The 15,017-nt window shown below is 40.6% G+C and overlaps 1 protein-coding gene across 6 annotated transcripts; it reads left to right on the top strand.

Moving 5' to 3' along the window:
- The first annotated feature begins 5 nt into the window (after positions 1 to 5).
- LOC148651165 (uncharacterized) lies at positions 6 to 14,597 on the top strand. Of its 6 annotated transcripts, none has more exons than XM_088601131.1 (14): positions 6 to 136; positions 529 to 592; positions 1,885 to 1,953; positions 4,926 to 4,950; positions 7,317 to 7,403; positions 7,742 to 7,881; positions 8,983 to 9,099; positions 9,265 to 9,325; positions 9,661 to 10,687; positions 11,131 to 11,188; positions 12,065 to 12,148; positions 12,781 to 12,882; positions 13,008 to 13,080; positions 13,621 to 14,597. In XM_088601131.1, exons 2-14 carry the CDS (start codon positions 536 to 538, stop codon positions 13,956 to 13,958), a joined length of 2,238 nt encoding a protein of 745 aa, XP_088457257.1. In that variant the 5' UTR covers positions 6 to 136; positions 529 to 535; the 3' UTR covers positions 13,959 to 14,597. The 6 variants fall into 6 exon arrangements, with proteins under 6 accessions (XP_088457257.1, XP_088457254.1, XP_088457255.1 ...); XM_088601128.1 differs by having other exon boundaries at positions 13,005 to 13,080; XM_088601129.1 differs by lacking the exon at positions 6 to 136 and adding an exon at positions 157 to 331 and having other exon boundaries at positions 13,005 to 13,080.
- Positions 14,598 to 15,017: the final 420 nt, after the last annotated feature.

Genomic DNA, 15,017 nt, shown 5'->3' with positions numbered 1-15,017 from the left:
ACACACGGATGCCGCCTCTGTTTCCGTTTCCAGCCCAGAGACCCGCTTCCGCTGAAGGCTGTGGTTTGTTGTTTTAACGTCGTTTTGGAAATACTACCCGTTTCGGTGAAGTGAACAAGCGTAAAACCCGTATAAGGTGTGGAAAACGTTTTCAATTAGTGTTTGATTTTCTGTAAATGAGTGCGAGGATTCTGACTCGTACAGGATCACATTTTATACAGTGCTATAGAAATGAATGAAGCTGTTGTGTTGCTTTGCATAAAATAGGTTAATACACAAACGAATTGCGACAGTGCTGCAAATAAAGGAGTGATAACGCGCACTGGAACAGGTACTTAAAAGTTAATTAATTCATGACATTTTCTGCTTATGACAATCATATAGTATAGGATTATGTCATATTGTGTTTTATTTTCCTGTAAACGTCTGCAAGGGTTTCTTAAGTTATAAGTAATAATAGCGTATAAAGATATCCATGAGTTTACGATTTGAGTGGTGAGATTATAAAACCACGGCGTTTCTCAGCAGATCTGGAATGGATTACTCCAGATCATTCAACTATGAAGAACGATCTGACTATATCGAGTGTAAGGTGAGTATTAACGTATTTCCATAAATTTCATTGACCTTCAAAACTAAGTTACAATAAATGGGAAACGCTTGGACGTCTTAGTGAAATAGAGACCGTTTGGCTCATTTCAAGGTTATTTCTCTTAGTTATTGAATTGGTTTTGCCTAGCAAACTGTTAACGCTTGTAGCCAACTGTGCGGTTATTCAGGTAAGAGCAGGCGATACAGTACAAATTATTAAACTGCTGATGAGCAAACGGTTCGAAAGGCTTCCTCTCGTTTTTAACCTTTATTGTGTTGTACACAACCAGTAAGTTAAGATCACTTTATTAGCCATATACAGTTTCTTGCATTAGGAGCTTGCTTTCCATGAGACACAGCATGCACCTGTGGCTGGAAGGTTGCTGGTTCAAATCCCCCAGCCGGTAGAGGAATCCTACTCCGTTGGGCCCCTGAGTAAGGCCCTTAACCCCAACTGCTCCAGGGGCGCTGTACAATGGCTGACCCTGCACTCTGACCCCAAGCTTCTCTCTCCCTGTCTGTGTGTCTCATGGAGAGCAAGCTGGGGTATGCGAAAAGACAAATTCCTAATGCAAGAAATTGTATGGGGCTAATATAGTGATGTGATGTTATGTTATGATGCTTGTCATTAATGTCTTTTATTCCTCAAACCGCATCCATAAAGCTAAACCTCTTCATGCCAAATGGCTGACATATCAGCAGAACATCACTGAATTATTTCAGCATAAAGAAAGAAAAATATTTAGTAACTTATTTCCCTAACGCTTTTATCCAAAGTGACTTCATTTGCACTCATTGTTTACAGCTGGGTGTTTTACTGAAACAGTGTTAACTGAAAAAGCAGTGTTAAATAGTGACAGACACTTCCCTGGGTCAGTGCTTCCTGATCCTAACCACATGTTGCACAAACAGTTGAATACAGGCACAGTCAGCCTTGGGAGACGATTTGTATTACAGGCACAGTGGTGATGCGCTCTTTCCTTGAAATTGTGTGAGAAAACAAATTTCAGTCAAATAAATTGCACATCTCCTGAAACATGTTAAAGGTGGGGCACATCACTGGTCTGATTCTAGCTTTATAAGTTTATGTTTTGTTAAAAAATGTAAACCACCATGCATATGCTTTTAGTACTAAAAACAATACATAGACTAATTTATTATGCATTCAATAGAGCTCATGTTTCTGTAACGGCCAGTGGACACAGATATGAACCTTATAACAAGGGGCACTGAATTTACAATTTTATCCAGTGCTGTAGTCATAGCAATAACCTTTCATTGCATTGCTTTCAGATTTGTGACATCAAGATTCAGAGTAAGACCAATTACAAGATACATCTGACCACTCCTCAACATTTACAGGTAAAGGCGATGGGTCTGGTGAGAGAGTGTAACACCAGTCCAGTGCCAGTTTTTATTAAACGCCACTTTATGTAGCTTGGACTTTAATCTTTAAATTCAAATGTGACATCTGTAATTAACAAATATGTGAAGATTTCCCTCATTGTTGCATTTTCTCAAATGCTCAGTTCTCAAAATATCAGGATGTATACTTGCATGACTTCTTGAAATTGGGCTGGTTTTTAATTGGTTGTATCGCCAGAATATGTTTTGTTGCCTTTTTAGACTTTTTTTAAGTTGCAAGACTATACTGAGTTTAATCTCTTAATAAACTCACATATTTATTATAAAGGTTCATTGTGTGGTAAATTAATTCCAACCAGAATCTTACTTTTTGATGAATAAATCTCTTGATCAGTTATAAAAACAAAAGATCTACAACAGCCGTGCTTCATACTTTCTTCATTACTTTTCTCCCTTGTCTTTTTTCCTCCCTTGACACGTTGTAATTCAGGAATAAGAGAATGGGGTTACCTCAGCTTGAAGACTGGCCTGAATTTGGGGCACCAGCGCAGTCTAGCAGTTTCTCATGTGAGCAAAGGAGAACACTTTAGTTATTTTGTGTGTCTTGAGTTCAAGAGAATCTCCAGAGATCGAGTTGTCATAGCTAGAGACAAAAGGATAGTTTGCATCTTGGTCTTCCAGCATATTTTTAACTCTCAGTCATAAATATCCTCAAGTGGTAAAAAAAAAGTTTCTGCTTGAGCTGGAATCTCCTGCATCGGCCATTCTCATTTAAATCTGGACTGTTTTTGTCATATATCCTTCCAATGAGACTAAAGCCGAGGTCCCGACTCTACTTCGTCATTAAATATCCCAGGTTTCTTGACGTCCTTGACCAGCACCTTCAAAAGCTTGCAGGTCAAATGATTATGAAATTTGTTTTTGAGTTAAAGCCAAGGAAATCTCTTTTGTTCCTTGAGCAAGCATTGTGCCCACCCAGAGAAAATCACCTTGTGAAGAAATGGGACTTTCTTGAGTTTTTTCTCAATCTTCCTATGTTGGAAGGTTCTCTGTCCTTTTGTTCCTAAGCGTTTTTTTGAGTACTTTCCACATCATAATTCATTGCTGAAGAAATGCGTGGCCTGTCTTGGCTGGGGTCCATCTTTCTTTACCGCTGGTATGGTTATTTCTTTTCAGTCACATGATGTCGATGCTGTTGTATCATTCGCCGAGATGGAATTTTCTGACGATTGTATGATATCATCTTAGATGGAAATCCAAGTTTTGGGGGTAAAAATTGGACCTCTGCTATTTACGTCTCAAAATTCATTGCAGCCTGCTGCCGCAGCCCGTGCATAAGAGAGATGAAGTGCTCCAAAAACATTAATTTATGTAATCCTCGGACCAGTCCTTTTGCTTGGGAAATTCTGGATTTTCTAATGAGTGCCTACATCTGAAACAGTCCCCTTTAGGGTTCAGACTTCCACTTCAAATCACTGATGGAATTTATATCCAAGTTTTGGGTTTGAGTCCCATCATGTGAAATTCATTCTCCTATCGAGCATTGGACTGTAAAGCCCAGCTTGCGTTCTAAACAGGTGTCTTCTGATTGTGTTACTGTGGAATCCCCTGGGAATCTGTGCCACTTAACTTTGAAGTTGGTTCTCAAATATAATTCCTTTTACACTCCCACAGGTTTCCTTAGGGGGCGACGACTGTGATTCCACAGGTTCCTCTTAATGTTAAGCTGACCAGAGACACCTTTTTTGCTAATCATTTAGTCACTGTGCATGTCTGGAAATAGGTTCTGACTCAATATTACGTTCTTTAGGAACATTTTGGAAATAAGGCGCACTCTGCAAATGTTTATCGTGAGTCCTTGAAGAGACAAGGCTGTACGCATCCTTCAAAAATCAATTTCGTTGAAGAGCAGTACTGGCTGACGCCTTGAATGTTTCACATTTCTGGCATTTCTCTTTCCTTCTGTCTGGAAGGTCCAGCCTGTTTCTAAACACTTCACAGTTCTTTCTTTAACATCTCTCACCATAGTGAAATACTGACTGTTTGGCTAAGGAATGTTGCTTTGCAGTTTCTTATAACTTCTCGGTGGCTTTTCAAGATCTGGCAGGCAACTCGGTCTTGGGTTTGCTCATTTTGGATAAGAAAGATTTTCTTTTAATTTGGTCTCAGGGCCACAAGTTTGCTGGATGCATTTCCATGACTTTAAAAGATGATAAAAATGACTTCAGCAGGATCTGCATTTTTATCCCACTCTGAAAAAATCCAGGAATGATAAGAGGAATGGTTTTTGGGCATTGAGATTTTTTTTCGGAAAGCCTCTATGTTTTGTGAATTCACCTTTCCCGTTTGTCTTTGCTCATTTTTTGGAGCTCTCTAACTCAACCATGAAGTTTCAGTTTTAAGAAGTGAAGTGGAAGATTTATTGAGAGCACCAGTGTGTATTTCAGAAGTCTAACCCTTTTCTTAATAGACAATGTGGTGTGAGTTCAAGCCCTGTCACACCATTCACTGCTGGTGCTATGAATTTCATTACTCCTTGGAGATAAATGTCATGTTTTTGTGCACAATATTCTTTGTCAAAGCTTTGTCCTCAGTCTATTAAGTATGAAATGCCTGGGATTGCAAATCTGTTCAGCAAAGTAAGAATGGGATTAATTTGGGCATCCGAGTCGATAAAAGGAGGATCTGTGGACAGATCATAGATATACCAAACAGGCGTGATGTTGAAAAGTCCGTTCGCAATGATTTTCATGGACATCCCAAAGCAGCGTATTTCTTGATCCAGGTATTAATATTATTAATAAAGCATAAAGCAATCCCACATCCACTAGTGCACCTCCTAAATGTAATGCGCTGCACAGCTTTCTGTTGAGAGCAGTGGGTTCTGTGACTTTCATTCATCTATTGTGCCAATCTGTTTCTGTATGTACTGACTGGCTGTACTTGTTTTCCTGGATTGCACGACACAGAAAGAAGATGCCCTTGTAGCTTGTGGTAAGTAGAGCTTTTTTATCATCTTAGCTTCTCATATTATTTATTCTTATGTTCTGATTTTTTCCTATATCTATTCATCTAACCAAAATTACCTTTTCTGGTGATTAAATGTAGTTTCCTTTCCAGTAAACTGCGGAATGCAAGAGGACCACCTGACACTTCACAGTTGCGCAACAGTGTGTTTTATTAAGTTATTCTGCTGATGTAGAAAAATCTCAAGATTTGCTGCCAACCAAAACTATGTATTGGTCCCAGCTGTGCTCAGGGTGGCCCTATTTATACTTCATTTTTTTAAAGACTTCGCTCTTGACGTTTTTGCTGGTAGAAGGCAGAGTCACTCTAAAGGGACTTCAGAACCTCTCCCAGTGGATCTTATGAACTGGGAAGTGTGCATCAAAATATCAAGAGCATTTCTGAGTGTTAAACTTGCAGCCTTGCAGTGAAAGCTCAGAGTTGTAAAAGATTCAGTTCCTGGACTGTTTCCAAGTGAACTTTTGACAGTCCAAAGTTGGAGGATCCTATTAAAGAAAACATTTTAAATGGAAGTGAGAAGAGTTTCCGTTAATGACAATATTCATCTTCAAATAAGTGTTTGGAGAGCTGCTCATGAGGAGGCTTGTTGATTTTGGAGTCCTGGGTACTACTGACAAAATGTGCAGTGAACTGTCTATGGTGCCTCCTCTTACAATAAGCATCATGTGAACAAGCTCTAAGGTCTTGGCCTGTGGGAGTGCAGACTGTTTCTTTGCACCAGGCAGCCCTGGGATGAGGTATTCTGGGATCTCCAGCCAGGACATCCGACTCCTCTCAGAAGGGAACGCGTCCTGGGATTTGTTAGTCCATGGTGTGTTGTCCACTGGGGATGGAAATGGGACCCTTACTTCCCTCTGTGGACAGATCTCCATGGGCGCAGACAGGGACAAGAGGAGAATCACCCCCCTTGGTTCATCTTGATATAATTCTTTCACAGGCCACACCTTCCACCTACATTCTGTCATAGACCGTAACAGACAGGCCTCCATGTCTTGCTGTGGTTTACAGGTGGTTCTGTGACAATTCTTGGTTTAAAACACCTAGTGTTCTTGCAAAACTGCCTGTCCAGTTTCTTCCTGTCTTTAATAATGCTCAGCATTTTCACATTGGACAGCTAACCACCCAATACCATGGAATATTAAAGATCTGTTTACTGTTAGCCAGATATGTGTCCTATTCAAAAGTCCATCAAAACTCTGCTTTGTGGCATGGCTGCCCTAGGACTGAGGTTTCATCTGCTTACCTGTTGTTATATCCTTTGTCACGTCTTTATATGGATTCAGATCAAAAATAGGAAAACCACATCTTTTGGGCGAGTTTGGAAATTTGATTCCAAGTTACATATTTTTTTGGTTTTATCTACCTTGCACCGGCTCCTCTGGATTGTAAAATAAAATTACAAAATACTGCTGCTCACCTTTAAGTTCTTGAACAGTTTGGCTCCTGATTACAACAGTGATGTGTTATTTCCCTACAAGTCTCTCAATATCTTCGCTCTGCGACCCTGTTTCAATTATAGAAACAAGGTTCAATGAGACTGCTCCAGGACTGTGGAATGACCTCCCTATTAGATACTGATGTCAGTCAGTCCTTCTAAATCCTAGACTCACTTGCATGACTCTAGTTTTAATTCTGTTTAACTGTCTTTTGTTTTATGGTAAACCACGTTGTAAAGCATCCATTAATGTAAGACTATTATCTAACAGATTAGTATCATTTAGTTTGTGTTTGGTTCTTGGAAGCATTTTTCTTTCTGGTAAATAACATTTGAATAGGTTTGGTCCAAGAAATACCTGATGGTGTTAAGTATTTTAAAGGAGAAATCTTTCCATACAGTTTTTTCTGGCTTAATGGCTAACGTTGTTTTAAAAAAGATCAAATTATGCAGAAATAATTCAAATAACAGCATAATAACTGTTACATACAATGCTGTACCTACAGTATAATGTCTTTAACAAATACATTTTTAAATCCTACATGTTGCTACACTATATTTTGAGTTGCCTATTGCTATGCAGATGGAAAAATGTTTTCTTCACCTAAAGTCTTATTCCTTATTTTGTTTAGAGTGGATTTCCCTTTATTCCCAGTAAATCCATGTTGTGGGTAGTTTAACAACAGGTTTCACAAGCCTAACAAATTAAAGCAGGGGTTGTGTTGGTACTTTTTGGTACTTTTGTTGGTACTTTTTTAAATGAATTTTTAAAATAATATTGTTCAGATCTGATATACTTTCACATTAGCTTTTTATATAGCCTTTTACACATCACTTTGTTCTTGATAAAACTGCAGAATGATTTCAGTCCTCTTATCCCTGTGGACCAATTTCACAGGCAAGATCCGAAGACCCTATGCTGTGCGAAAATGGAATGACTTGATGGAATACCTTGATTATCTCCACCTTGATGAGCCTATAATTGGTAAAAATATAGTTTTTTTATTATTTACAAAGCAGACTTTAATATGAAAATGAAATACCTGTATGAAGTGGGCTTGGGTTACTTCAATACTGTCTTTTCATGGCCAATTTTATTGAAGGCTTCTTGGTCAAATTATTATACTTAAAAACAGATGAAACACAGTATAATATGAAGATATGGGTTTTGATTTGTAAGAATTTTTACAGGATCCAACACAAAGTGCCCTCCTTAACCAGAAATGCTGGCAACCTTGAAATGAATAATTCTTTGGAAAGTGTGTAGGAAAAAGATAATGTTTTGGTGTTTTGGGTAGTACAAGTGCTGCTGTACCCCTCTAGGTTTACACCATGTTGTTGAGGTTGACCCCAAGCAGCCTGGTGATCCCCTGAGGTATTTGTGCAGGCTGTGCTTCTTCGAGGAAGAGCTGCCAGGTCTTACTTTGCACCTGGTTAGTCGGAAACACAGACAGAGATACTTGGTAAGAAACCTTTTACTTCTTCAGTGGTTGAAAACATTCCACACCTCGCTATACCTGTGGAAGTGTTACCGCTATGAAATAGCGCTCCTGTCTAGCGGAATAAATCTTCAGCCTCGTTAGCTTAAAGGCCTGTGTAATAATGTGCTAAGAAAACCGTAGTGTGAAGAGAAGTATAATCTTCTGTTGTAGCTTTCATACTTGAAAAAAGGCATGTTGCTCCTAATTTCAGGTCTTTGACGTTGGGGTTTCCAATGCAAGTACTGGCATCTTTACTATCCAGCAATGTTATTTGTGTATTGAATGTTTTTGACAATGACATTTCTTTTTAAGTTCACTGACCCACCATCCTAGTGAGTGGTGGTCAAGACATCCAGTTGGTTTACTGAGACTTTCAATGATCCAGCTCTGAGGAGCCCCCATCCTTCCCTCTTTCAGAAGCCTCTTATTTTAAAGGTCTTGGCATCCAGGCAGGGCGCGACTGGACAGGACAAACAGGGTGAATAGCAGTGTACTAGCACAGGGGGGCAGCTGGACTGGGTGGACAGGATGTGACTGGACAGGCTGGATAGGACAGTTCTGGACTAGGACAGGGGGCAACTGAACAGGATGGACAGATCTGATCTCCGAACTAGTTTCTCCTTTGTTTACTTGCAGTCCTCACAAACACTGCTTAAAGATAAACAGAAAGAAACATGCCTAAAGGCCTTTGAAGCTGCTTTCGGTGTTCAATTTCTAGTATGGGCTTTGTTGCATTTTATTTATCTCTGCCCAAGCCCTTTGTAATGTCTTGCTGCTTTTGGAGTGTTTGCAGTCCAGTTTGGTTTTGACTTTACCTTCTGATCGTTGTACCAGAACCTGAATCATTTCTACAAATCAGTACTCCACTGATTGTTACTCCACTCCACTGCTTGAACCACTCATTCTCTTGTGGAAGCGTGCTTGAATCCGTGTGCATACACTACCTTGCGGTATTCCAGCCTTGTGTTTGAGAGTTAACCTTTGATGTGGTACAGTTATGCTGAAAGTTATTTTTTGAAGTTTAATTTGTAGCTGTTGCCGAATGAAAGTGTGACTTTCAGTGACAGCTGTGTGATTTTCCAGGAGACCAATCGTCCTGACTTGGTAACATGGGATGCCAATAATACTGCCCAGCTGGGGAAAATCCTCAAAGCGAAAGCAGAGATTGTGGTACTCCAGGATGGTCAGGGGGTGATTGAGGTACGTGCCTATTCATTTTACAGGCCCGTACCCCTTGTTAACCATGTCAGCAAGCACAAGTGACTGGAGTCTTTCTTTAAATTTCTCATCATTTTATGGTTTATCTTAAATGTCAAGTAACACTTTCAATGTCATTTCTTTCTCACTTCTTTTCCCATTGTGTAGCGGTCAAAGAAGAAAATATTGGAAACGCAACAAAAAGAGAAACCTAGCTTTTTCAAAAAAAGTATGTTTATTTTTGTGTCTTTTTCCTTAATTATCAAGGTCTTTGGGCACTCGGTGGTAGACTGTAGCTTCTATAGCTCACTGATCTTTTGCTGAAAATATATTTGTATTTTTATACGAAGTACAGTTTGAATAACTATCTATGTCCATGAGGAATTAACATTATCATTCCATGAGGAATTATCGTTATCCTAAAGAAAATTAGCACTGAAAGTGTAAATGTTAAGACATGATATTTTGTGCTGCAAGTGTTGTAATACATGATGTTAAACTGTTATGAACCGCACAGAACAGCTTTAGAGACCCTAAAGATTTAATTTTCCTGTCAATCTGTAGCTCTTCAGAGTCTTGTAGGTAAGGAAGACCAAAGTCGACTGCCTCGTGGGAGTGACCGTGATGGAGCATCTCGTGATGGGGATCCCGATAGGCAGTACAGACCTGACTGGGGTAGATTCTCTCCTGAAGACATGCGCAGAAGAGTGGATTGGAAGGAAGACATTGGTTCACTGTCACGTATGGATGAACGTGGTGGTCCGTATGGTGCAAAAGACCTTGACAGACATGAGTATAACCAGAGAAGATACCGTGAGGATATTGGTGAAATACCCTATGAGGATGATCATCTAGAAGCTTATCATGGTGAACACCTCAGAAGACCATACCGTGAAGATGACCGCAGAGGTCCATACTATGACAAAGACAGACATGGACCGTATGGCCATGAAGACCTTGGTAGGGGTTTCCAAGGAAATGCAGAGAGACGGTATCCTGAGAATGACTTTGACAGAAGGCATTCTGGAGATGTGGATAGGAGATATTCTAGGGATTCTGCCCCAGCGTATCCTGAAGACCATCACTACAGGAGGTATCCTGATGAGGGTGGCAAGAAGTATTTTGACAGCGAGTCTTCAAGAAGGTTGGACAAGGTGGAACTGAACAGTGATTATTCTGAACACGGTCGAAGTCCAGCCTATAGCAGAGCTGCCCTGGGTAAAAGACATCGGGATGATTTCCCAGCAGCCCCAGAGTTCGGTGCAGAAAGGAGCCACTTGGGTGGACGAGGACGCGAAGATCACTTGGAACGAAGGCACACTCCCGAAGGACGCTCAAGAAGACCTCCTGAATACAGCCCGGAAAGAAGAAGAATTCCTGAAAGTACTTCTGCTAGGCGAGTTATGGAACGGGACAATTTTAATGGGCTGCCTGAAGTCTTTAAACGCTACCTTTCGGAGAAGCCAGGTACCCATGAAATGAGAGCAGAAAGCGGAGCATACAGAGAAGTCGTCCCTGAAGATGGTCACAGAGGCAGTTTCCGTGGTGATTCAGCCACTGGAGGCTTCCTGGTTAAAGGTCAAAGTGAAAGGTACGCAGGTGAAGTGCAGATTTTGGCACGTTCAGAGTTTAACATATTCCATTCTGACAGTTTAAAACGTGCTGAAACTCTTCAGGCAGATTTTAATATGCTTATCAGGGGTGCACTGCTTTCACAATCCATATTTTTGTCACTGAATTATTATTTTTCATTTAAAAAGAATAAAAGTAAATGTGCAGATTCAATAATGATTAATGGGGAAGAAAAAACATCAATTTGAGAACCCCCCCCAAGAGTCATGTGTTGTCAGTCACTGCTGGCACCCAGGCTGGTTATAAGTGGATTTGTGTTCCTGGAAGAACAGGGGCAAGTTTGTTGTTGCTGCTTAGAAGAAAACCCTTTGCATGCAGATGTTGCTTTTTCTCACATGTTTACATATTGCAGTGTTAACTTCCTTTATTTCTACTTAATAAATTCTATTGTTATCTCTGTAGGAACATGGAAGAGTTTTCCCATAAAAGGCCAAGACTGGATCCCCTGGCACACAAGCGGGTATTTATCATATTTCGTTATGTTAAGAAACTTAACCGTAGCCTTTCTAAAACCCTGGTTATGCAATGTATAATGCTTCACACACTACAAGATGAGACAGTTTTATATGGCCTGTTCAATGCAATAGACCTGCAGTAGATTGTAGAGGTTAAGGTGTCTTTGCTCAGGGGCTCCAGGATAACTTATGCAGTATATGTGTTCATAGAGCCCTGAGGTTCAGGCGGTGCTAATTGGGAGATTGAGCTATTCCTTTAGCCTGTGACCAGGGCTTGTTATGTGGCCAAGCACCACCAGAGTTGTGTGAGCTTAAAATGGCCAGGATATCCTCTGCTTACTATGTATTCGCAAACCCCTGAAGTCTGCGGGGCACCTTTGAGCTCACTGTGCTGTCAGTGAGAAATACAGGCCTCTTCCAATCAATGCTTGAGGCAGTTTAAGAACCTCCAGGACCTGCAATGATTGGTTAACCAGTAGGTACTTCAAGAAGAGAGCCTACACCCTCCGCCTCTTCTCTGTGTTTCAGAGATCTTAGCTTATAGGCCAAGATGATAAAAAAAATGGGATGTTGTAATATAAAAAAAAGAATTGCTGATACAAAAATAAGATAGTAGTGTGTTCAGATCTATAATAGGGAAAAATGGTCAGCAAGGTGATGTATGGACCAGCATTAATGAGATTTCTACAGCAGTGGTGCTAGGTCTACGTTTCCAAATATTCCATTTCATGGGCAGCTTTAGCAAATATTTCACTGAATACAGCAAAGAGCTTGGCTTTGAAAAGTTGGTGAGCCGGCAGTTTTGGAACAAAAGACTGTTTTCAGAATAATAGACCACTTTGTGTATTACTTTATTTGATGTAATTTCTTTTTTTACCCAGGGAACGTTAGCAAGTTACCACGAAACTCAAAATCAAACTACAGTAAATCCTAATGCAGTTAAAGGAGATGTTTTGGAGGCCCTGGTAAGTATAATTTAGTATAAGCAGATTTCCTAACTGACCTAATTTGCCTTTCTACAGTGACAGACTGAGTATATCTACTTGCTTATTAAACAGAAAATGTCAAATGTTTCCTGCTGTGAGAGAAATGGCAGAGGTCATAATCCTGGTTATTTGGACTATTGTCGCATTTTTATCTGACATCAAATGAGCTGGTACCTTTTTACATTCAGTGTTTTTGGAAACATACAGGGAAGGACAGCTCTCCTAGAGTTAGATAAGGTGAATGTGTTTCGGAAAAACAGTTGAAAAACACAATCACCAGTTAAATATTTTGTTTTTACAGTATTTTTGAACTGTATGTCTCATTTACTGGAAAAGGTCCAGTTTATCAGGGAGACATTTGTCTTCTAGAGATGCTATTGAATTGAGGTTTCACACTACTGCACTGTCCCCAGTTCCTCACTGTAAGGTACAGTGTATGTCATAACTCTCGGACAGTGAATATTATTTAGTAAAACTGAGCTACTTAAATGACAATCTTGACAAACGGAAAAGCCTTCTAAAAAAGATCAGACTCCATACATTCCCTTAAAAAAAACATTTGCTTGTAAGGTTGTGTCTTGAAGTTGACCTAAGAATTTTTATCCTTTCAGAAAAGCATTGAAATAGAAAGTATTGAAGATGCCACTTTTTTCAAAGATAAAGTCTGTGATCTTCTGAAGGAATTTCAAGCAAATAAGGCTACAGGAGTGACAGTAAGTTGCACTGACTAATTAAAATAATTTCAAGTGTGAGGAATGGGGTTGAAATCGAATCTCAACGCAAATAGGAGATTTGTACATTTGTAATTTGTTTCTTTTTCTTTTGTTTGTTGTTGAAGTCGCCGGTGATTTCGAAAGATTACAACCACATGAGTATGGACACAGGTGTACATGAACGCGACCGATATGGAGGTAAAGAGCTTTCCTTCCTGCTCAGGACAGCAAAGACGGGACAGAGGTTTTAAAGCGACCATAGGCACTAACTGATTTGATCTTACCCCCTGTCATTTTATGTGCTCTCAAGTGCTCAAAACCTGAGGAAAATGTAATATCCTTTGCAGTTCAATACAACACCTTCAGAAAAGATTTTCTTATGGTGCTTTACTTATAAGAGCCATGTGCACAACAGTAATGACTTTTTATTACTGGGGTACAGAGATAACTGAGCAAACTGGAAACGTAACTTCACTTCATTCAAATGTTCAGGATGTTTAAGAAGAAGTTCAAGTTCTTGAACTGTTTGTAGTTGCAAACAAATGCTTGCAGCCTCTTTCTGAGGACAGGGAAGGTAGACAAAAGGCAGATGACCAGACTGTGCCGAAGCCAGTCAGAGGGGCATGCTGGGAAGATCATTCTCGGCAGATCTTAGCGTCTCCTATGGGGACAGGGGCCGGTGTGCACATGCCTTAGGGAGCCAGAGCTCAGAAGTCCTTTTTCTCACTCCTCCTGCAGGCCATCCGGACTTTGAGCCCGTAGAAGCACCCCGTGGGTCCGGCGTGCCATTGTACCGTCGGTCTGTTTCGGCGGAGCGCAAATCTTCTGACCGGTGGTCGTACCCAGAGAGGCCGCGGTACGTGCAGAAGGACCCGCAGCACCTCGGCAGAAGGCCGCCCGCTGAGAGGACATTTTACCCACCGCGGCCTGCGCACACCGGCGAGTCCCTCAGAGGGGCACGGGGCTCCTGGGCGGAGGGCCGAAAGCCTGGCGAAATGCCCCAGGGGAAGCAGTCGTCTTTAGAGAAAATTACATCGACGCTTTTAGAGCTCGTTTCACGAGGAACTAAAATTTAAACCACCCTTTCAAGAGAAACTGTGAGCTGTCTTTGTTGTCCGAGTGACGTGAAGAAATTAGAAGCTTTAGGTTAGTGCTTTGTGCAATCAGGTCTTTTGAATCTAAGGGTTTCTCAGTCCCCTGTGGTAAAGTGAGGTATTCTGTTAATCCCTGAAATGTGTTTTTTGTCAGATTTTTTTTCAGTTTGGAATTGCCAAGTGTGTGTATATCTCAGCTTCAGCACTGATCTCTGTCCCCACATGGGACGTACAGACTCTTCCATCCACTCCAGCCTGCTGAGTCACCCTGTATTTCATGAGCTGATTGGAGAGAAGGTGCTCCACTAACTGGGGCCCCTGTGAGCCTGCTGTTACCTGGGAAGTCATTTCTCTGTGGACTGAGAAATCCTTGGCTGAATAATCCGAAGCCTGAGCCGATTGTGTGGCACCAGTCGGAGGAGCGTGCTCACAGTGGGCTAGTGACATCACCCAGCCTGTGACCTGCAGTTTAAAGTGTATTAAAAGCTCCTTTCGATTATATTTCTGCAGTTTCAGATTTTGTAACACCATGAGTTTGTGCTAGTATACATTGTATACACACCTCTTGTCATAATGGCACAGCTAAAATAGGGCTGGAAATATATATATTTACAAACCTCACCCTTGTAGTTGTTTTTTAAATTTTTTTATTTTTCAAATTAGCTGAATGAACAAGGGTCTCAATAACCAGAACATACCTTAGAATGCAAAGGAAGTAGATAGATACTTTATTAATCCCGTAGGGAAATTGATGTCCATGTTGAAAAGAAAAGAGACCGTGTTTTGGCTGTGGAGCCTTCACACAATTAAGACAGCTCCACAGCCGAAACATTTTTCTTTTTGGTATGGAATAAACCTTTACTTGTTCATTTGCAGCCTATGCATGCTGACACAGCCACCCAATACTCAACCATTGAATGGAAGGGGTGAAGGAGGTAAAAGACGTCTTGGGACATTTGCATCGCGCTGCATCAGTGAATTGCAAGCTCTTCGAATGATCATTTTTCTTATTAAATTGCAACACTGGTCTGTGATTAAATT

The sequence above is a fragment of the Lepisosteus platostomus genome, chromosome 12, assembly GCF_059453375.1.
Source record: "Lepisosteus platostomus isolate fLepPlt1 chromosome 12, fLepPlt1.hap1, whole genome shotgun sequence".
Lineage (NCBI taxonomy): Eukaryota > Metazoa > Chordata > Actinopteri > Semionotiformes > Lepisosteidae > Lepisosteus > Lepisosteus platostomus.
Note: the sequence above shows the minus strand (reverse complement) of the source record. Positions and strands in the feature narration are given on the sequence as shown.

Coding starts and splice junctions, on each gene's coding strand:
- LOC148651165 (XM_088601128.1), top strand. CDS start 536: ATGGATTACTCCAGATCATTCAACTATGAAGAACGATCTGACTATATC. Junction 9,326..9,660: donor ACCTAGCTTTTTCAAAAAAA/GTATGTTTATTT, acceptor GTCAATCTGTAG/CTCTTCAGAGTCTTGTAGGT. Junction 11,189..12,064: donor ATCCCCTGGCACACAAGCGG/GTATTTATCATA, acceptor TTTTTTACCCAG/GGAACGTTAGCAAGTTACCA.